The 23,805-nt window shown below is 43.9% G+C and overlaps 1 protein-coding gene across 1 annotated transcript in view; it reads right to left on the reverse strand.

Annotated features, from left to right (window-relative positions):
* The window catches only part of SLC38A1 (solute carrier family 38, member 1), a 32,482-nt gene extending 12,851 nt beyond the window's left edge, over positions 1–19,631 (reverse strand). The window contains exons 1-9 of the mRNA XM_010574080.1: positions 19,423–19,631; positions 12,112–12,187; positions 11,412–11,527; positions 6,337–6,410; positions 4,626–4,718; positions 4,267–4,348; positions 2,985–3,067; positions 2,022–2,080; positions 1,764–1,889 (exon numbers count right to left, since the gene is read on the reverse strand). Coding sequence (XP_010572382.1) covers positions 1,764–1,889; positions 2,022–2,080; positions 2,985–3,067; positions 4,267–4,348; positions 4,626–4,718; positions 6,337–6,410; positions 11,412–11,527; positions 12,112–12,187; positions 19,423–19,541 — 828 coding nt within the window. The 5' untranslated portion in view covers positions 19,542–19,631. The remainder of the gene's footprint in view (positions 1–1,763; positions 1,890–2,021; positions 2,081–2,984; positions 3,068–4,266; positions 4,349–4,625; positions 4,719–6,336; positions 6,411–11,411; positions 11,528–12,111; positions 12,188–19,422) is intronic.
* Positions 19,632–23,805: the final 4,174 nt, after the last annotated feature.

Consider the following 23,805-nt stretch of genomic DNA (forward strand, 5'->3'; position numbering starts at 1 on the left):
ACTGTAAGAAAAGAGAAGAGGAATGCAGAACTTACAAATAAATGGATATTTCAAGGTACCAGACTGAGTCCCTTCATTTCCCAGGCCAACAAAAGGGCTAGGAGGGCTGTGGAGGGAGCATGCTTTTCCTTGGGGAAAGAGAGAGACCGTTACGTCACCAGGAAGCGCAGGAGGCCTCCGGGGGGGACCTCACCCCCTTCTCCACCAAAACCCTGAGTGGGTTTCAGTCCTCAGCGTACAGCCAATCTTCACAAATGACCTCATCGCCCAAGCACTTCCGTTCTCCCCAGGGAACGGGTACGAGCAGAGATCGCACAAAAAACCCAGGTCCTCCTGCGAGGACAAAATGAGTCCGTCCCTACATGCAGCTCTCCCCGGCCCGCTGAGAGATGCTTGCTCTGGCCACAGGCATCCCCTTCCCACAGAAGCCGTCCTGGGGTACGCCCCAGGCCCAACAGATTCAGTAAATAGACCGGTTTCTCTCCAGCGGTCCTTCCTCACCCAGGCCTGTGCCGCCTCTTCTCCCTCACTCACAGCATGCTACTGTTGTGGAGTCTCCATCCGTGGAGATATATTTGGAAGTTGCCCGGACATGGTGGTGGGCAACCAGCCCAGGGTGGCCCTGCTTGCGCATGAGGGTTGGACCAGATGACCTCCAGAGGACCCTGCCAACCTCAGCCATCCTCCGGTTCTGTGAAACTGTCTCTCTACTCACATACCAAAGTTGCTAAAAAGATTGGCAAACTGTTGGCCCTGGGGGCAAATCACTAGACTTCAGCTCCAGCGTGCCTAGTTCGGATGGATTGATCCTTCCGATGTGCCTCCATCAACTCTGAGGCAAATGCTGACATTTACTGTAGGAGAAGACGACTGCCCTTCAGCGCTATCTAAAATATACCTACACCTAAGCTGCTGTTGCACACCAAGCTAACTAATTCTTGGTGTGTCACACCAGATCTGGGCTGATGGCTACCCCCAACTAAAGACAAGTGCTCGGATTGGCTTCTTCAACTGAAGCTGGTAGGATGAATTTAAAAAAAATTTAATTTTTGCACGCATGTGCTCTACATGCGCATTCCCTATGAATGCGATGGCGACACCCTGCGGACCCTGCCCTGCTGGATAAGGTGCTGTTTAACGAGCACTGCACCCCAGCACAGCTGATGGGAGCAATCTGCTCCCACAGCTACAGCCAGTTGCTCTTTCGCATTCTCTTGGCACAACTTTCCCTGCAGCTGTGTGGCGATGGAGGAAAGCATCCAGCTGAAAGGCAATCAAATTTTTTTGCTGGATTAGCTTTCAACTGTATCCTTTTCACAATCCAGTTCACCATATGGCTACAGAAACGCGTACCCTGTCACAAAGAAGTGGTTTGTGTGCAGGACAGAGGGATTACTTCTGGGCTTTGGATGCAGGAACGGCTTACTCGGGAACTACAGCCTAAAGGCGCAGTTGCAGCACGGATAGTAAGAAGCAGTGGAAAGGAAAACTCTCCCAAAGAAAGCTTTAGTTGTCTGGTAGTAGCTCGGGCTCACAGCCTTAACTCATCTACTACCGGGGCATGTGAACAAGACCGCAAGGAGGTACGTTCAGCATGGCATCTCCGCAAGACTGGGCAAGGAGACCCGTTGTGCGTTCACTGTTGGAGCACGAGTGGAAGCATGGAGAACCAGGGCCTACGTGGTGCTGATCGGATTAAGAACACGGGGTGTAGGTGCATATATTATGTGAATTAAAAATAAGTATTATAAAAAGAAACATACCTTGGAATTAAAGATAACATACTTTGGCTTACACATATGTTCATGTGCTGAGCTATTTGATAGGATAGGTGATGTTGTATTTAGCTCCGGTCCGCCACAGGGAATTTGAAACTTCTTGTAAATAACCTAGAATAAGAGTGGAAGACAGCTGATTGCTAACAATAATAATAAAAAGCAAATTAAAATTAAAACATCAGAGAAATGGTGAATATCCTATCAAGTGACTCTCATCCAACAAAGCAAGCAAGCTGAACTTACCACTACCAGGAAAAATACCATGCAGCTTAATGAGAATCCACTGGTATAGCCAAGATACCCTGAAAGAAATTAAACAGAAATCTCATACAAAATTATTTTATTGCCATATCTTGGTTTTTACTTCTTTTTGCTGCTTCGTGAAGTTTGAATGTATTATACATTTACTCTGTATCATGAGCTTCTGGGCAGGACAAAAGCCAGTCCTGTTGGTGTGGGAGTCTCCCACGTCGCAAGCCTCCTGTCTTTCAGACAGTCCTGAGCTTTGCCCTGACCAGTTTCACTTCCCAAGGGTCACCTTTACGGCAGTTTAACTAATTTTACTTTTGAAGGAGGCTGTGATAACTGAAGCAAACCTGAAAATGTGCAATTACAATCAGAACATGACCCAGATTCCCTGATACACTTCAGCTGAGTATGGGTTATTTTCTCAAAAGGAAGATCCCAACAGGACTTCAGTGCCCAAACTTGTAATATCGTTTTAAAAAATAGATTGTGTACCTACTGGCATCTCTGGGGACTCAAACACATTTGAAAATGCAATCCTCTATACACACCTTACTTTGAAGTCCAATACCTCCAATTAACCTCATCACTAAAAATTTTGATGCTGATAGAAAAATAAGTTATTTTTTGTAATCTCAGAATTTGTGAACTTATTTTTACAGGCTACACATAAGACAGAATTGCCTTATGAAGTGAAAACCCTCTTAACTATAATTTTTTAAATCAATTTCCACAATTGTTTGGATGAAGCTGGTTCATACTGAGTTCAACTGCTGTGACAATTTAGGCCTACTTGTTCCACGATGCTCAAAACACAGCTTAGTCCTGGACCAGGGAGGCTGCTTAGATTACAACGACAGCACATTTTTGTTTTGTTATAGTTGAGTTGCCAGTATGGCTATCAGTGGCATGATGTCTGGGCCCCTTTATTTTGTTCCCACAATGGCATTTGCATCTTACCTAAGTTCTTAAGGAGACATAATGGGAGGATTATACCAAACGTCACTGTGACAACAAGAATCCGCCCATCCACGTACCATGCCCTGTATAAAACATTAAAAAAAAACAAACCAGCTTGAGCACACCTTAAACCCTTTCTGGTTTTCCTCACACTCAGCCATCCTCTTTGATTGCTGCAGTTACAGAACTATATTTGGTCTCCTTACCCTACAAGCTTCTACAAAAGGAGAGATGGGGGCCACATCTAAACTCTGTAGACTCTTGAATATCCAGCCCTTAAACACGGCACTGCTCTGATTCAGATACGGCACATTTTCATAGTCACTAGACAAAATATCACCCTACTGCTGAGATCAGTGAGTGGGACAGAGAGGCAGAGCAGCACCCTCCATAACCTGATATAACCACCCTGCCAGGACAGGGAAAGATCATGCAAAGGGCCACACGTGCAGCACAGCGGGGCAGGGGGGGCACCACGATTTGTTTGCTAAAACACCCGGGCACATGCCTGGAGCGGCAAACCAGGCTCCTGTGGGCTGGCACGCACTAGCCAGCCCGGGGCTGTATCTCCTTCTAGCAAGGTGCTTTGAATCCTGCTGGAAAGCAAGAAAGGGGAGAAGGGACAGCATTAGTGATGTTCTGTAGGACCTATTTCCACTGCTCGGTCCAATTTAGTATGAAAGCCTGAGGAACGGGATCTCTACATTCTTCTCGTGCACTACAGCACACCATATAACCCAGTGAAAAGGACATTTACCACTATAAAGAAATACCACCCCTCTGTTAAAGAAGCTGGTTAAATGTCAAGGAGTGATAAGTGGCAGAAATCTAAGTATAATACTCTGCTCTTGTCATAAGCTAGTATCGAAGAACTTCATACTACAGACAGTGCTTTAGGACCAAAATCCTATAAGATGCTAAGAACGCAGGGAAATACATAATATCTTAAACTTGCACTGTTCCCAGTATCTTCAAGTGTTGCCTGACACTGTAAAAGACTGCACGCTATGATAAGAGGTTTGTATAAATGAAAATTCTTCATGAAAATCTGGTGTGCGAAGAGACTAACTACTGATGGCTTAACCTTTCATTTCATATCCATCCTCTTTTCCGTCCCAAAGTTGTCTTGGTTTTTATTAACTACCTGAGATATTCCTGTGAAAATGTACTTTGACAAACCTGAAGAGTATCCAATACTTAAAAGCTTTTATAAACATACACTTAAACTTATCTACACAACGTTAAATTCTATAACCTAATCACCAAAATTAATTCAACTTACGAAAAAGATTCTTCTTTTCCCATTAGAAACTTTATGGCAGAAGGCAGCTCATTTTTGACTATGAAGAGATAGCTCAACATTGCTGGAGGAAGAAGAAGATCAGTTTAGAAAATGGGTAAGATTTTTTGCGGAACAAGTACAGAGAAGCATCCTGAACCTTTTCCCACATCAGCATCTGATGACAGAAGATCCCAAACTATAATTGACTCTAAGCTACTGATCATTCAGTAATACAGCATTTTTAAAGGGCTGCATGCGAAGTGTTAGCCACAGCTATATTGAGGAGCATGAAGATCCCAAGATGTCACTGAGAGAGATGTTCCTGGGTTTTATTTTTCAATACCCCTCATCTCCTTTACCTCCAACGTTCTGGAGAGATGTGGATCCGAAGACTATCATTTTCCCTGGGGTACCAAAGACCTGCTCACCCAGCTTTTCATACACCATGCAGCCTGCATGAAAAGAAACAAGGAGAAAGGTAACAAATACACCAGCAAAAGCCGTTGAGTCAAAACACTTACGATTCCTTTTCAGCTAACCACCCATCTGTGCAGCCATATCTGCCCTTTGCAAGTAAACAGAGAGCTCTCTTGTAATTACTAGAGCTGAAACTTATGTAGGAATGTTTGCTTGACGTCTATAAATGTTATCGTTGGCTACCAGTCACTTTTGAAATTGAAGCTCCTAATGAGGCTATTACACCCCTCTAATGAGTCTGTCTATACCCCTAGTGACACGTTAAGTTCTGGTATCCCCATCCTGGCACATTAGGTGTGCGCCCGCAATGAGAGTGACGTAGAAAGCCTCGTCCCCAGACAAAACTCGGTACAGCAGGATCCACAAGGAGCACTGGCAGCCTGGCCACAGCAGACACAGTACTGCGATCCTGCAATTTCACTTGCTTTAACTAAACGATCCAAATGAGGGCAGCCATTGACTTACAGGATGATTTACAATTTCTAATGATGAAGCCTTAACTTCTGAATTCTCCATCTGGTATGGTTTTGGTAAAAGCAGGGAAAGGTGTAAATTATAACTAAAACTTCTTTTAAATATCTGTCAAGCTTGAGAAACTCCCCTATTAATTGGTTCATGTTTCAGTTAAATGTTTTTTTCCTTGGCTGTGATTTAGGCCGTGAAAAAGACTGGACATTGTAAAGATGGGGAGATACATGAGAACAGAAAGAGAAGATGTACGGATGATTTTTAAAATGCATCCCATTGTTTGGTTTTCTCTATATTTCCTTATAACTGACATTTCTGCTGTGAAGCTTGTATAAACAGTAAGTTTGAGCTTAAATGTACCAGCAGCATAGAAACCAGGGCTTAGATTTTGGGAACTAACAGGGCACAAATGTGTCCACAACTAGGCAGATGTACCTAATTTAAATAGGCAGTTGCTGCCATTATACATGCTATAACAGTAACTCATGTGTGTCCAAATTACATATTAAAATATTACAGTGTTCTTGTGCACAGATAGTTTTAAAAATCTGCCTTCAGAGACTGTTACCCAAGGAAAGAGACTCTTGGGACTTCAGAGCACAGTGACATTTAACACTGTAGGTAACTTCTAATTTCTGTGGTTAGAATTTATTTTGCTTACAGTTACACTTCTCTCTGTTTTATTTTCTTCTAGGAAACCTCCTACTACACCACAAAGGCTATCAGGAATTTCACACTAACCATTTAGGCCAAACTGTGTTTCCAGGTAAGCTTCACCACAGGCAAAGATTCATTATATTTCATTTGCAATTAGTTTTGTAGTGCAAAGAAACTATATGAGCTGTTCCTTCTAGCTCACTGAAGACAACATTTCATGGCAGCAGAATTCACTCTTTGTCATAAGTTTTTTTTCTTTATAGTGATGGCCAGATGCTGTTCTCCATTGCCATGTCATAAATTCTTGTTAATTCTGGGCTTCTGACCCAAAATGTCTTAGGCCTTTTTCTTGTGTCAGCAAAGTGACAGTAACTCCATTTTACACAAAGCACTTGGCCTTCTTTGAGCACTTTTCACCTCTTGTTCTTTACAATTCTACTGAAATGGTATAACAACATCTTAAATTACCTGTTTCCTTTGAACACACCAACAGGAGATATATTGAATAAATAGACAGCAGCGTCACTGAAACCAAAAGCAGCCTACAAAACAATGGAAAATAAAGCTTACTGTAAGAGCTGAGCTCTAACATAGCAATACTTCATGTCAGGCCATATTCCTGTTGATTCCAAGATAACTTTTATACTCTTCTGGCAATGCAAAAAGCCCTGAAAATACATGTAGTTCACATGCTGTTTGCTGTTCCATCACACCACCATGGAGGCAGAAAGCCCTGCATGTAGAGGGATTCAACCAAGTAAAACTCAGCAGAGCTGCAGAGCACAGCCTGTTAGCGAGTTACATCTCCCCATATTGAAAGAAGCAAGAATAAAGATGTCTTATCAGATAGGAATTATGATTTAATCAGAGCAAGGATGAGCCAGGTATGTCCCTCACCACCCACTCTAAAGGTTTTTTTTTCTGGAAGCAGAGTAAAAATGTCAAAGGGAAGTCCTCTATTTAAGGACTTCCATAAAAAACGGAAGCATCTTTTCCCAGGACAGGTTTTATATGCTACCAAAGGGGTGCCCAGATGGCTTTTTATGTGCCTCCCAGTGCCCAAGGGGGAGGGCACAGGGAAGAGGAGGGAAGTTAAGGCTTGACTGGCTTCCCTTGGGAATAAAGGCAGAAACCAAAGGTTTATACTTTGTCCAGGTGGGAACTGGTGTTCCCTCACTGATGTCACTCCTGGTCTGCCATGATCCATAATTTGACTTCACGTAGAAGAATTGCAGGAAGTAATGACCAAACTGTTTGTGTAGGAAACTTGCTGGCACAAATGATAATTAGTCAGTGCCGGGGGCTAAGTGCATAAAAACACATTTGCTCATTGCTCTATGTCTTTAAGCCAAGCACCATGTGCGCCTTCCCCTCCAACACTCTGACACACAAAGACCTGATGATGTTTTCATGATGTGTGTGAAGAGCATTCAGACAATCTGCTGGCAATTCCTCTCTTTATTATGACAACTACCCTCAGGACACCGAGAAAAACAAGCCTAGAATTTAACAGAAAACAAGCTGCTGCCATACATAGGCAGCAACACATCTTCTTCATAGGAATACATAGAAAGAACGGGATGAGAAGCCTCCTCCCCCCACTTTTTTATTATTTTAGACTAGAAATACTTGAGTGCCAAATAACGACCCACAAGTTTCTTGGGGCCGGAGCAGAAGGGAGAAACATAAAGAGGCGATAGGAGGAACTGTTCTTTTGCCAACGAAGAATGATGGTTGACAATAACACACGCTCTTTGTACAGCCCAAAGGGTGCTCCTCCTCGAGAAGGTGGGGAAGGGATGGGAGATTGTGCTGGCTGAGGTCACTCTGCTCCATTTTTTACAGATTTGCTAAGCCCTGCTCCTGCCCGTGCTCCCTGCAGAGCTGTTACGCCCCTGCCTGCCTGCAGGCACGGTGCTCGCAGCCCCTGGTGCTCGGCTGCTGGGCTGACTCACTTCCAGCCCCAAATGGCTCTGGCTCCGCATGCCAGCATCAAGTCTATTTTAATATTAAAAGCTCCCGTTTTTCAGGCACTGAGCTCATGGAGCCTTTGCAGCGGTAAAAATAACACTCCCAAGCAGCTAGGTATTTATCTGATCTGTTGTCCTTAGCTCCCCATAGGGTTCTTACAGAGACACTTGGCATTTTCATTAGCGCTGTATGAAAAACTTGTTTGTGTCAGGACTGTGGTATGGACAGGGATATTTGCGCCAGAACCACCCCTTGGAAAGGAATGAAAATGTCCATGCCACTCGCTCTGCACAAATTCAAAACAGAAGCAGGGGAGCTTGCACTGCAGTCCCAAATGCACTCCCCTAGTTTTTATTTTGCCTGCTTTTAAAGAAGTGCTGGCAGCTATGCAAGCAACCGGCACATGCACAAGTCACCTCCCCCCCAACAAATCCAGAATAAACAGTTTAGGGCAGGGGACTGATACAGTGCTGGGAAGAACAAACTGCTCCTGCAATGCCACTGCTGTTTGCTCCCAGCTGCCACATTACCAGGTCAGCTGAAACCTGTGCTGTCCCCAGCCCTCTCTAGGGGGGCCAGAAGAACCTGTGAGGCTCGTGCAGTCACCTGCCTTATTGCACAGAATAGCTCTGAACTCTCATAAGGTATTGGGTGCAAAAAGCACGGCAGAGCACAGGGTTTGCCACCGTATGGGCTCCCAGAGGAGCCTGCCCTAAACCTGTGGCGGAGTTAGGCTGCAGCTTCGTGACTGCTTCCAGCCAAGCCTAGCAGGAGTGGCTGCAGAAAGCAGTGTGAAACTTCAGCTGTAGTCTCATACTATACCTCATCTAACAAGCCCCTGTGCCTCAGCAGGGTTTTCCAGATCATGTGCAGTGCCGGGCTAAATGCAGGCTGAAGGCACCTTGCGCTTGGCTGGCCTCTATGTCTGTGCAACGCGATCATCGCTCTGGTCCTGGCTGTCCGCGATGAAACCACAGGCAGCGATGCGTGCTCCTGCCATCCCTCGGTGGCCTGGCCCATCTCTAACTTCCCAAACTTTTTGTGCCGTCTTTCTGCAGCAAGGTTTTCTCCCCTTTTGCATACAGGAAAGGATGCTCTTCTTTGGTCTAGGTTGTAGTTATCAACAATACTGGGATTAAGTTCCTCTGAGTTCCTACCTCAGTTGTTCTGCCTAGAAAGCATGACACTGTGCTATGGCACTAAGTTACGCAAATAGGATGTGAGAGTATATACTCAGTGCCATGTTTATTTTACATGTCTTATGCCAAGAACATAGGATCTGAACTGATCCAGGTGTGCATGGCAGTGCACACTTCACGAGCCTGAAGGCTGTGAGAGTGGAAATCAGGCTGGGTCTGCTTTGTTAGTGCAGAAAATGCTCCTTTAATTTTTCAGCCTCTGCTTTCTACTTTTCAGGGATGGTGCGTGCCAATACTGGATAAAGCAACCTAGAAACATTTCAGAACTGTGCTACTCAAGAGCAATGAATTTAAGTGCTTCCTCATGTGCAAAAAGCAATGAAAGTATTGCTAGGACTCTATCTTCAATCACTTGTAAAGCAGAAATGGTTCTAAGATCTACCTGTGATAGCAACAGCAGAACTATACATTTATGGGAAAAATGCACTGAATGAGAGTGTGAGAAAAAAATCTAATGGACTAGGTTTAACTCTGAGATTATTGCATGATAAAAGAACATTTAAAGCAGTTCAACTTTCAGGCATAACTACAGACACCACATTAGGATCCTGTATGTCCAAGCTTCAAAGGGGAAAGCTCTGCTAGCCTGGTCAGGTAGGTCCTGCTATCTTCCTTACCTCTGATCTCAGCAGGCTGGTCTATCTCTAGGCCAACAGATCTAAAGGTATTATAAAGCTAACAAAACCAATTATCCACTTTTAAATACACACAGTTGATTCTGTAGAGAATAATGCTGTTATTTACTTCATAAAATGTCTACATTCAGTTCAGGTTTGGCAGTTTTTTGTACAATGTGCTGGTACAGATCTACACACTCACTACTCTACACACTCACTACTCTGGCCAAGACGAGCCCAGTCACCATCAGACTTTGTTAGAAGTTTCTCTGGTGTTCACATCACTCTCTGATCTACTTCACTTAAAAGAAAGTGCCTTTTTACATCCTTTAGAGCAAACACATTTCACATTTCACTTAACTCTCACAAAAAACTGCTGAAAGAATGAGACAAGGATGAGATTAGAGAAAACTAAAGCATTAAGGAGAAATTGAGCGTGCTCCTTAGCTGAGACACTATTATCACAGAAGAGGTAACAAGGCTGAAGAGAGGTAACTTTTTTTTTTTTCTGGTTACAGCAGTTTTTGCAACCACCACTCTGTACCCTCAGAGGTGTGCTTGTCAGAGCATGGGTAGAGTATCGCATACAGGTTAGAGTACTAGGTAAAAAAAGCAGCAAAAATAAAATAAACTCGGTCGCTCTGCATAAGAAAGAGTTAAATTAGAGTCCAGCTACTTTATAGCCTAGCTTAGTGACAACACAATTATGAGACTTTGTACATTCTTAATGTAAATGGATTAACTCCTTGGATTATTCCTAGATTTTACCCAACCACAGCAAATTGTAAGCTGGCAGCATGGATGTAGCTATCCTGGCACAAAACCCCAGAGCAGATGGCTATATGTACCGCTTTGGCCATCCACTCTGCTACATACAGGGCCTATATTATATATTTCCCAAAAACCTAAGAAATAACAAAAGTTCTAGATTTTTAGATTTGACATTCAAGAAATGACACCTCTTTAATCTGTAAACTCAATAACCGTGTTGAACAGTTCTCAAAGACTGTAAATTATTATATTTCTTCCCTCAATGAACATTTATCACTGAAATCTTAACAATCACTTTTCACAATGAAACGTCTCATACTGCGATCCAGAATAACACAGAATAACACTGTGTCTTGCTCATTCACTGGCACCATTTCATTTTTAAACTATAAAATTCTCCTTTACAAAATGCCTCTTTTTTTTGCTGGAGCTAAGCACTCTACCTCAATTCTTTTTTTATACTAAAATCTTGGCTATATTTATGTTGGCTCTGAAGGACTCTCACATAAGAAACTGAAGAAACTGTGGGAGTGAGATGAAAATATTATATGTAACATATAAAGGAATATAAATATTCTTTTTCTTGGTTAAAAAAAAAGTAGTTATTGCACCATGCTTTGATGAAAGCTCTGGAGATCCTGTGACACAAATAAGAACGAGGTACTATCCCACTGCAACTATTACTACTGAATATTTCCGATGTACGTTTAGCTTGTGGACCATAGGAAAAATCCCTGGCTAGGCTCAGGTCTGTAGCAAATAACAGGGACTTAATTTGCTCTAGCATTACAAGTAGTGGCTTTCCCCCCCAAAAAAAAATCTGACTGAAAAAAAATGTCTGAAACTTGTAGCTAACATTTTCAGGCTTGAACGCTGCACTTGATTACAGATGGACTGTAAATCCCTCTGCTTGCTGGCAGCGCACACATTCTTTAAATGCAGTGAAACTGCACAGAGATCAGCTACTCACCACGTGAATACTTACAGAAAAAGAAGAATTCCCGTGTTGGCCAAGGCAAAAGCAAGACCCAAAATCCCACTGCCCATAATAGCATTGCTGAGGTTGAAGACAGACATCCCCAGCGAAGTAGTTCCTGGGATCTGGAGAAGTAAAGACAGATGCATCAGCAGCAGCTTGGAACGGAGCAGGGAAATGCATCTGTGCTTCAAAATCCACGTTTTGCGATATATCAGATATAAGTAACTACTGCTATAGAAACGACTTAATAAAAACTGGTTTGAAAGAGGAAAAAGTGTTGCTGAACCCTGTCACAGCTACACTCTGACTGCTGTCCTGTAGATTTTGTAAACTGATGTAAATGGTATAGGCAACACACAACTCATGCTACACTTTCAGTATTAAACCCCATCTTTCATGCCACCCATGAAACATCTTAGGCCCATGATTTATATATTGTAAGGCCATAAGGAACCACCAGGACCTCCTGCCTAACGCAGGCCAAAGGGATTCCCTTGCCTCAACTCGACCAAAATGCTTGGGTTTGGGGTTTTGTTTGTTTGTTTGTTTGTTTGTTTTTAAGCGCTGAGCACAGGCAGTTCCTACTAGAACCTGAATTTCAGTTATAATTGTGTGTGCCCACCGCTTTTGAAGACCATGTCTAAGGCCCTTCATATACATAACATACAGTTCATTTTGACAGGGAAAAGAGCAGCAAGAGACTTACATATTCATCGCATTTCTTCTTCTCCAGGTGGCTGTTTGTAAGACTTCTTCTGCTTTCTCGATCCGAAATAAACTTGCTGAAAGAAGTCAGAGGATTTATTTCCAGCAAGTGTTTAGAAAATGCGAACACATTAATTCCATGAGCAGCATGTGATTACAAAATACGCAACATATAAAAACTGTATGCAAAAAGAGGTCAAACTCGTAACTTTAATGAGCCAGGCTATGCTTCACTGATACCAGCGTGCATTGGGCATCAATAAAGGTAACACGAGCACAAGATCAGAATAAATGTATATATACAGAATGGTCTTTTAGGAGATTTGGTAAAGCAGCAGCACTGATTTTGTGGACGGGAAAGCAATTTGTTTGCACAGACACTGAGGGGAGATACTTCTCTAGGTGTCCTGCAAGGGGTGACCGGTACCCCCTGCTCCTGACCCCTGCTCATGTGCTTAGCATAACTAATGCCATTTTATCAGGCAAGCAGCCGTTCTCTGAGACTGAGCGGGCCATGCACCCATTCCCTTTCCCTCGTTATCAGGCCCTGAAGGTCCTGTGAACCAAGCAGACAAACCAAACAGATTTCTCCTTCCCCTCCCTATCAGCCTCAAGACTCCTGGGTGCCAGCCCAATGACTCCCCTCCGTGCCAGCCTGGAAGGTCCCAGGTACCCTGCCCACCCGCTGATTCTGTGCCACACTAATCGTAATATCCTGGTAAGAAAATAAGGCTTTAGTTGTAACTACAATTTAGTGCCGTCATTATTCTGCCAAGGGTCCCTAAAATAACCTGTCTGTCCCCTCAGTGCCGGGTGACAGTGCGGCACCCTACAAAACCCTAAATTGCCACCGTGGGGTGGGTACGGCTGGAGTTTAGAGGAGGGAGAGGAGCTGCACGCAGCCAGCACCACCCGGACCATCATGAACCGGGCGACCTGCTCTGTTGGTGCATCGTTCTGTGCTACCGGATTTTCATTTAAGTGTCTTCAAAACACAATACTGAATTCACCATACTGCAAAATTAAAACACTTCTGTGCAAGGAAACACGGAGTAAACAGCTTTTGTTTCTCTGCACCCTTTACTTGTTCTGTGTCCTTGATATAGCCACATTTAGGAACTTTCCGTCACCAGAACAAGATTTGCCTCCTGTGGCTGCGTCGGTATCCTTGGGATTTACGACACTTCTGATTTGGATGAGCTGTTATCTTCTCCCAGATCCTCTCTTCAGCAAACATTTTAGTTTGTATAAAGCATTCTTTCAGCTTTTCATCTTTTGAAGGTTTATGCACAATTACGTCCCCGGCATCTTCGTTAATCCACAGATGGTTCTTAGGCTGCACTGGCTAATGCATCAGCCATCGTACGAGTTACGTACCTAACCAGGGGCTGTCACCAAGTGTCAGAGACCCTTTTTGCTGTAGGTAAATTCAGGTCGCCCTTCTTAAATTCAGACAAACAATATGCTGAACACAAAGAGCAGCACCGCTGGCCTTTCCCCACAGCTGGGAACGTCTACTGGCCGGGGATGAGTAGCTCAAACCGTGACTCAAGACTGTGCACCGCTTAGGTACATCCAGCGGTATTCAGGCTGGTAATATAACCGTGAACTCATAAAGGCAGAGCTCTATCAAACTCCCTGCTACCCTGGTTGTGGCCTAATTGCTAGCACAGCTTCTAAGCGTATGCCAAAATCATGCAATTGTAATGCTGCTGACTTGGCTTCCACAGCTGGCACTCTGGGCCCTGTGTCTTTAACATTTTGTGTACTACATACACATTCTGAGTTTATCCCTTAAATCCGGCCATAGCTGGCAAAAAGTATCTAGTACTTTTGACGGTTTTGTTGCAACTTTGACTCCTACCGTTGGTCTGCTTTGACTTCCTTTATAACAATAAAAACCAACTACAGGCTTCTCTTATACTTTTTAAACTACTAACTTCAGCAACTAATTTGCTGCAAAATATAGACACCGTACGAGGTTTACCAGCCCTAACGCAGTTGGAATAGGTGGCTGAACCTCTCCCACTGTTTTAGGAAGTGAAAAGCAATCACTTCTAAGATAGACTGATCCAAAATTAACTTTCCAGAGCTCACCGTGTATGTATTTCATCCTCACAGAATAAAATCTCAACCTGATTCAGAGCATGTGCTTTTTTTTTTCATGTCTGTTTAAAGCCCATCTCTTGAACGCAGGCAACAGAGTGTGAACGGTTTGAAAAAGACATTCCAGCTCTCTCTCGAAACACCCCGCAGGCAATTTGTACGGGCAGGAGCACAGAGAAGAGTTTTGTCTCTTTTGGATTTGTAAGTGCTGCTGGGAACATCTGTGGACTTTGCCTTCTTCTGTCATTTATGGAGATCATGTGTCATTTTAGATTTTGTCAGAGTTATGATAGAAGTAACTAGTCTGCTCCCCCCACTTCTCCTCATCCCTCTGCAGCCAGTTCCCCCCTTAATAATTACAAAAATAACAAATTTGTAGATAGTATTATTATTGCCACCTGGTATTAAAAGTTTGATGAAAACTATTGTGAAAGAACCAATGCACGATAAAGACAATACTTGAGTAATATTGCTTGAATATAAAGTGACCGTGGGACTTTCCATTAGAATAGTTTTGACAGAGGAAACAGCTTCTGCAGACCTGGCACCTTCTGTGGCCAACAAACACATTACTTCCTTCTGGATGGGACTCAAGAAAACTAGTCTGATTTGATAAATTGATCCAAACTACTTTCTTTTGAGTTAGTCCTACATTAAAATGGACTGGGATTGTTGTCCAGCCTCTCATCTCCTATTACAAGCTCGGCTCCTCATCCACCCCACATTTACCTCACACTGCACGTTTTTCTCCATTTATGCTGTGTGATGTGTATGGGAGGGCAAAGTCACACACGGGGCTCCCAAATCACGGGGTATGTTGCACTGAGCCCAGCTTTTTTACGGGGTGCTTCCCAGTACCTGCCTCCCAACCCCAGGACAGCTTGCCCAGAAAGCTCCGCAGCGATGCGGTGGTGGGAGATGGGGGGGTCTGCCTGATCCGGAGGCTGTGCTGCATTTGCTATTGCAGGCAACTTAACCTGCAAGTCCAGACAAGAAGGTTGCCTCGGGACCACGCTCGGTAGGTGGTACAGACGTACCGTATGACAGCCTAAGTTTTCCATAAATGGAATGTATTACTGAACTGAAATAATAAAAAAAAAAAAAGTAGGGGGAAGGTAAACCAATGGATTCAGCAGAAACAAATTTTCCCAAGATTTTGCTTTTTATAACATTTTTTTTGTTTCAGGGTGGTTTTTTCCCCTATAGCATATGAAAGGAAACATATGTTGGAATACTGGAATTTCTAGTTAAACCATGACATGCATCTGCTCTGCTTAATAGAAGTGCTTAGAAAACGAGCTATTCATTGTCACAGAATGTTGTATGTTTGACCTCTATAAATATGACACGAACGAAGTGAAACGACTGTTTACTCCAGCCTCTCCCAGCCCTCCCAAGGACTAGAGGCCACTGTGACAGGTGCTGTGGAAATGCGCAGTCGGACCGTCTGTGCCTTCAAAGCCTTCTGACTCCCTGACAAGCATGAAATCCATTTGCGCTGTTTGTTGTCTTCATTTCAAATGCTTTACTCATCGTTAAAAGACATAACCTGTTCTTATATGTTTCTGCTTTCCTGCTGTGTTTCCTACATCACAGCTGAGTATGAACAGCTTATACACAACTTTTCAGATACCCTAATAAAATACCCTGGCCAAAAAATAATCAGCTCATCCTTGCGATGCATGAAGCCTCACGGTTGGCTTGGAAAGAATTTCTTCATCTAATTCTTTTCCTGGTTTGATTTAGTGCAAAGCAGAAACTTAGTCTTATTGATAAAGTGGTTTTAAAAGGACCACATTTAACTATGGTTTCCAAATTTAATTTATTAAAGGACTTAAATGAGAAATGTTTGATTAAGGTGATATCCCTGAGCTAACCATTTTGGCTAAGCAGAGTTAGACAAAAACCATTTAGCCATCTCACAGATATGTTTAAACATAATTCAATTAAAGTAATATTTGACAATGCCTTAAACATTTGTTAGGGAAAGCTAGTTTTGCCAAGATGACAGAACTTTATCCTTAGGCAGCTTCTGAAATGGAGCGCTAACTTGAGCAATGGCAAAGATTTCCAGGGCAGGCAGGAACAAGACATGCAGAAGAAACCTTGGTCTGACTTACACTGTGAACTTGGACCAGATCTGGGTATACCTACTAACAACCTTGTTAACCGAACAAGGGGTGCCGATAACTTACTAGTAGCTGTAAACCAAGACAGGCATCCAGCCAGCAGCTTCCCAAGAGCATTGTCATAGTTACAGAGAAGGAGCAAGTCATCTAAAAACTGGTTTACAGTCATGTGCAGAGGTGGCAAAGTTTTATAGCCAGGATAGATGGTTAAAAGTCACCAAATCCATGTCCAGATTTGGTGCAAGTCTCTTTATTGATATTCCCAGAAGAAATTCAACATCTGCATTAAAGAAAAAACCCTCCCAATACAGCCCCCTCCAAACAACATCCCCTCCCTCCCTACAACTGCATATATAAATGCATATTTAGGCCCAGAAAAGGCTAGAAGTCCAAACAAAACTAGAGAATTCTTTTCCAAGATGAAAAAATACTTGGAGTTTACAACCAGACCTGGAATCACCCTCTCCCTTGTGTTCTTTCTCCAAAAGACCCTTAAAAACTCTGCTCTAGCTGAGCTTGAAAAATTACGCACTGGGAGAAAAAAATGTTTAAAATGAAACAGAGAGTGCAAAATCAAACAGGTGGAAACAACAACAAAAAAATTAGTTGAAAATTGCAGATCTAATCTAAAGCTCAAGTGAAATCAACAGAAGAAGTCGCACTGATTTTGATGGACTTTGGAGTTTCACAAGGCCTCGCACCATGTGCCAGGCAGCACAAAATGTGTTGTTCTGTACTCCTATTAATCTCTTATTCCATGGAGACAGGGTGTTTGCCAAAATAGCTACAGGAAGGGAATAACCACATCCTTTCGGGATGCGTTTGGCAGGGTCTGCCCGCCTGCTCATCCCCCATGCCGGCGTGGAGGTGCTTGCACCGGGCAGTGGCCTCGGGTGGCTCAGCCCCAGGGGATGCCAACGGGGCTGCACCAGTGCCAACGTGCTGCTGCGCTGGGAGCTGTCGTCAGCACGAGCTGCCTTGAAACTCTTTGTTTTAGACATGGATGGGAACATGAACACACCGGGATACAGAGGGGGAAAAATACTCATGCATGGGATGGATGAATAAGTAGCTGTCCCATGAGCGCCTCGGCAGAGGGATAATGGACAGCCGTAATGGGCTGCATCCTACAACCAAATGATGCTCTGAAGAGGAAAAAAAGTTCTCCAGTAAGGAATGGAGAATTGTGGAATATGTTCATCTGCCCTAAGAACCAGAACAGTAATCAGAAATTCTGCCTCTGAGTTTCTGACGCTCTTTCCTCACCCCACTTTCCTCCTTCCCTTTGCAGGCAGTCTGCATCTGACCCAGACCTTGCCACGCTTACGATGCCCTAACTCCACAAAGCACATTGTGACCACAGAGGATCAGGCACATACGGCACGCTCCTTCCCCACCCTCTGTCAACATTCACTGACAGATAAAGCGCTAACAGGGTTTCTTCCCCATAACAGTTACTGGTGGCACCAGCCAAAGCGCTGGGGAGGCACAACCAGCCCGGTACAGCCACTCCTTCCCTCAAGGACATAAATGCTCGGCGGGCTCCGGGAAGCAAATTTACCACTGTCAGCCCCTGAGCTCCTCACCTTATGAAGTGAGCCAGCAGGAAAGCAAGCAGGTTCATACTGGAACTGTTTTGTTTTGGCAAAGTTGGAGGTTTTTTTTTTTTCTTGCTCTTGCCTTTTTGTCTCCCTTTTTTTTTTTTTTTTTTTTACACAGAAGTGGTTTGCGTTTTGTTTTGGCACTTTCCATCAAAGCAGTTGCATCAGAAAATTCCTGACCAGCTCTAATCTTCAACAGTGCAGCTGTACTGCGGTCGCACCGCTACATGGTGCAGCTGGTGACCGCCCCAGGACTTCCCCCAGGGGGGGGAAGGCCCCTGCTCCGTCCCAGGGTTTGGCTGGCTGCTTTTGCTATGTGCACGGTATGGCCAACCTCGGGTGCCGATTCCTGCACGATGTGCCACCAAGCTCCCTGTTCACCCACACGGCCGTGAGAGCCACATGACTTTACCCTCACATGGGAAAAACCAGCTTTTATTTCTGTTTTTACACTAGAAAGTGAGTTTCTCCAGGTAGGTGGAGAAGCTGCTGCCAAAAGGAAGACAAAAAGGCAAGAGAAGAGGTTTTTAAAGACCATAAACACAGGCGACGGCAGCCCAGCAGTAAAGGAGCAGGATGATATGCCTGCAGAGGCTTCCCAGCAGCACCAGTGCCGGGCAGGACTGGATCCCCACACAAGCACCAGCTGACCAGTGTGCTCCACCTTGGTTTGCGATATTTGAACAGGAAGTTTGATCGAAAACCAGTTTCTTTTACAGCTCACAAAACCCAGACAGGGTCCGTCAGCAGGTCTCTGCTGCGAACAGGACAGCTCAGCACCTGTTGGGGGCTGGTGGAACAGGCTGCTCTTTGGAAATGACTGTACAGCTCGTAGGAAAAGCCAACAGCCTAATAATTTAAGCAAACCTAATGATTCTCACCCATACTAATAAATAGATGCATTTTTTTAAACTTGACATCAGTTAGGTGTAAGTCTGTTTTACCATCTCCTTGCCATCCCTGCCTCAGGGAGCGACAGCAGCTGCCTGGTTTGTCTTGCCGAATTGCAAACGTGGTCCGGGACTATGTTTGCTGCCAACCCCACCAGCTGTAAATCCCCAGGAGCCTGGGTGCACGGAGGTGGCCAGGCAGGTTAAAATTGTCATATCAGAGATCAAAGGTCAACAAAGAGATTTGCCCCAAATGATGCCATTGGCCTAATTGTATTAATTATTATTGCTTCTTTGCTGTATCCAAGCAGACATTTCAGAATGTTGGCTTTTTGCTACATTATATGTTTGTGCATTTTATTAGACTAATTTGAAAGATTCAAAACGATGAATAAATTGCCACTCTGTTTGCTTTATCTGCTGTTGCAGCCTATGCCCAACAGATGTCACATATGAAATTCAAATTACATCTTCAAATGGAGCATGACTTGGTAATGAATAATTCAAGACATATACTGAAAATTAGAATGCTGTTTTTAAACAGCGTGTTTCTTAGCACAGGCAGCGTCAGTGGAAAAATACTCACCTATTTATCTGGCCATTTTCCACCTCTGTGAAATCATTTGAATCATTGCTGATGTTATCATCTTCAGGGACAGTCATATTCTGCAATTCAGTCAGTTCTAATCCGGCTTTGAAAGGCATCCTGGGTGAGGAACTGTACCTATCCAAGTGTTTCTCCAAATATTAGTGTTTGGTTGGTATCTCGTGAGTAAACTGCAGCCAGACTGTCAGCAACCTAAATAAAACACAAGAAAAAAACCCAAGATGTATACCACCAATAGCAGGCAATATCACCGGAAGAAACGAGTGAAACCTGGACGAGAGGGACCGTCCTTAGCAACCGATTTTGTTTTGTTAGAAGGACCTCAGGTTATAACCTAAATGCGTTGCACAACGGTAGTAACCTTATACGCCTTAATGAGATCAGCTTCACTAACCTTATAAATATACCTGGTTCTGCAACCAACTGCTGAAGACAGTACTTGTATTTACAAACTAGTGAGCAAACCAATCCTATTTGTTTCAGGAAAAAAGGTTAACCACCTACAAACTGAGGAATAAAACTGATTTGCTTGTCCAAGTCCCTTTTTGATACTCGGTGTTTGTCTTCTGTATGTTCTCCATTTCTACTTACAAGTATAAAATATATTGTGTCCGTGGTGTTGCTAAGTGGATGGAACAGAGGGACAGAGTTATCCCAGTGCCCTGTTCTACTAATAGCTGTAGTCCAGGTATTTGAATATGTTCAAGTTTTTTGGTAAAGAGGATGTGCAGAGGATGCTTTGTGTATAGTTAAACTTACTCTGAATGAGGACAGAAACAGACAAAAACAAATCCCTAAGCTCATGTATCATAGGAAGAAAGAGTAATGTATATCTTGTGTCAAGCAGTTATTATGTAGAGATCGGGTGATCTCTCCTCTGATAGGTGTGTTGCATAAGAGCACCAAGAATAACACCAAAGGCAGATCAGCCAAGTCTGCTACTGTGACATATTTCCTCATCAGCAATGCAAATCAACCAAAAGACCAATATTTTCCAGAGTCCAATCACTCTTCGGCTGAGCTACCACTCCAGCGTGGTGCTGAGGCAACAGGATGTTACTCACAAACAAGCTCCTGCACCACAACTCTCTCAATTCCCATTTTGTGAATGAATCTCCTGCAGTATTGCCAAACGACTCTTCACCCAGGGGTACGTGGTGAATGCTCAGATGCCAGATTAATTTGGGGATATTTTTAAACTCCCAGGGCTACCTCAAACCCATCCAACTGCTCGCATGCAACCAAAGAAGCAGGAGCATCCCTGGCTTTTGCAGGGCACTACGTCGAGGCAGGAGGATGTAGTTCACTCGTTCAGACAGACATCTGCCTGTTTCACATTAAGTTTACAGGATCCAATACTTCTGGTTTATACCACATCTCCACCATGCAGAAAAGGCCTTTGCAAATGAGCAATTTTTCTTCCCCTGTAAATACTTTCTCAGAAATGCAGTTTTAAGGTTTACGTGTGCCCTTAACATTTCCTCAAGAGCCCAAACCATCCAACTTTCAGGTGTAAAGTTTAAAGGCTAGCCTCGAGGCTTGCAGTAGGGCTGGAACTGCTTTTTTCTACTGAAGAAGCAACTAAGCACGTGGTTATGGTGGCAGACGGGGCCTGGTACGGCCTGGTGCGAGGATGGTGTCGGTGGGGATGTGAGCTGGGTCCTTTTCATCTCCTCTGCGGAAGAGATTTCCACTACAGATACCAGGAGAGCGACCGCTCGGGTGTTAAAATGTTGGCACAATTAAAAAAAATAAATGGATTTAGGCTGCTGATAAATAAATGCAGACTGGCAAGCAGAGGGTGGTTTTAGCAGTGACATTCTGGAACAGTCTTCCCGGAGGCTGCGGGGATAAAATAGTCTACCTATTTTGGAAGAGAAGCACGATCTTTTTATAAAAGGATAAAGCCACAGGAGACGGCGACTGCTGAGGTGGCAAGGACCGAGCCCGCTGAATCCTGAAGCTTCTTGTGACCATGAGTTCCTAAAATAAATAATTCCTTAATAGACCTGACAACCTCTGTACTGAGATCTGTATCCCCTGACATTTAAAAACCCATGTAAAAAAGTGCATGTAAGATTCAAGCAGAGAAGCTTTCCCTTTGGGCGCCATTTTGCGTCACGGTCCCCCAGGAGGATTTTCAGAAAATGACATCGCCTGTGCTCAAGAAAATGACATTGCCTGTGCTCAAGAAAATCCCCTGTTAAGTGTTGCAAAAGCAGGTGCTGAAATTAGCACTCCCGTGAGGTAAACGGGGTGCTGGGGAGCAGACTTCACGGCTCACTGACGTGCAGCTCCCGCTTCGCCCCTCTGTAGCTGAAATGCTGCAAGGCCGGACCGGCAGGAGAACGGCTCGCTGGTTTATCCGCAAGGAATCTTTGCGGCGTGAAAGCGACACCCTTTTTTTGTCTTAACCAAAACTCTGATTCTACAGAAAACAGATCGAATGAAGATGCAGGGAAACCTCAGTGCAAGGAGCGCCAGCTGAAGCACCACAATCATTTCAGCAGATCCCAGGTTTCGGGCAGACGAGTTGCTCCTGAAGCAGCGTGACACCAGGCACACCTCTGAATCTGCCTCGGATTCTCCCTAGGTTAAGTGATTTACTAAAAAAACCCAAACCAAACACCAAACAAACCCCTGAAACAAAAAAAATTGTTGAATGAAATAATGCGCTGCACCTCCAAGCATGAGAAAACCTGTTCTCAGCACCAAAACAGAAGGAGGGTGAAGAGAGAGCGGTGGGGGGCTGGGGACTGAAACTTTGACTGTCACAGCATGAACTCATCGCAAGTCTTTGGCACAGGATAACTACCCCGTCCTTAGCACCTCCAGCTGTAAAATTAGGATGATAATAGCGACAATAACACTCAGTCTGTGAAGCGCTTGCAGATTCAGAGGGAAAGGGCGATGGAAGTGTGATACCTGGGAAAAAACCACTATGCAAACTGCAAATTTTTTACCAAGATAACTTTACCTTAGATATATACAGAGCAAGCCCTTTGTCGCTGTGCATCACTCTAGGCACCCTCCTCAGTCAGCGGAGCACAGGTGGTCGCATGAATTTCACCCCCAAATCACCTACTTTAAATTTCACGTTCACAGATGCGACAAATCGCAGCATCTAAATAAAAACTACGGTGCCAAAGGGTAGGGTTCACGTCAACAAGCTTTATTCCCTACAAGTCGAGCATCACTTGGCCTCTTGGCGCTGCCAGAGGACAATCTGCCCTGGCCCACAGGAGGGGTTTGCAGCCAGGCTGAGCTGCTCTCTGGAAATGCAATAGCTTTGCTCCCAAAGGGAGCTTCGATGCTGGGGATAGCTGAGCTAAGTCGCCACCTCAGGTGTAGGTGCCGCGGGAAGAAGAAAAAAAAAAAAATTGCTTCAACTGATAAGAATTCACCATATGTTGATGCTGAGCTATCTTGGAAGCAGCATGGTAATGTTTGTACTTTTAAGGCCTTTTCATTCAAGAAATGTCATGAAATAAATGTAAATAAGAATGCTAGATTGGCAAAAGTTCCTAGACTGAGCTTTATTCTGAACTCACATTGAAAGGCAGTAAATAATCATCTGAAGAGTGACTGTAGCAACCCCAATCACTTCCAGTCACTGTGCCTACTACTCTGCCCAGCCTCCGACCTCCCAAAAAGGAAACTTCCAGAGACCTGCCATCAAACCTCTCTCTCCCTACACACACACAGTAAATCAACAAGAAGAAACAAGAATTTTGTTCTTACTTCAAAATTGTCTACTCGGATGGGCAAACACTCCTTCTTGAAGCAGGAATCATCCCGAGAGAAAACCAGGAAAGAGCTAATGACCCTTCTAAAGGAACCTCAAAGGTCTGTGTTTGGTAGCTGATCTAGCCCTTCCATTTAGCAGAAAAAGCACTGCTCTGGCCTAGGAGGTTGGCTTTCTCTTTAAACATCCCATGACATGTCTTGTAAAAACCATTATGGATAATTTATTCATCGTGTGTTCCTTGCAGAATATGGGAAAGATTACAACTGGTCAGAGACTTCAGAAGGAGGACTGTGAGATGACACAAGAAGATAAAATGAGTTTATTTTTCTCAAGGACATTGAGACCTTCACAAGCCATTAAAACACATTCCAAGAACTGGGGTAATTTTCTCTGTTGCCTTCTGAAACATCCAAAAAAAAAAATAAAATCCCTACACCTCCAGTTTTCTGGACTCTTAAAATTCCACAACAACAGTAATGGGCTCAAAAAGTTTGTATTTGAAAAAATATGGTAATACAGACAACCTAACTTTATTTATTCTGCTGGCTCAAGCATGAATCCTTTCTGGGCAGTACCTGGAAGAGGTGTAATCTCAGAAAACACTTCGCTAGAAG

The sequence above is a fragment of the Haliaeetus leucocephalus genome, unplaced genomic scaffold, assembly GCF_000737465.1.
Source record: "Haliaeetus leucocephalus isolate CR32 unplaced genomic scaffold, Haliaeetus_leucocephalus-4.0 Scaffold406, whole genome shotgun sequence".
In the NCBI taxonomy this organism is placed as follows: Eukaryota; Metazoa; Chordata; class Aves; order Accipitriformes; family Accipitridae; genus Haliaeetus; species Haliaeetus leucocephalus.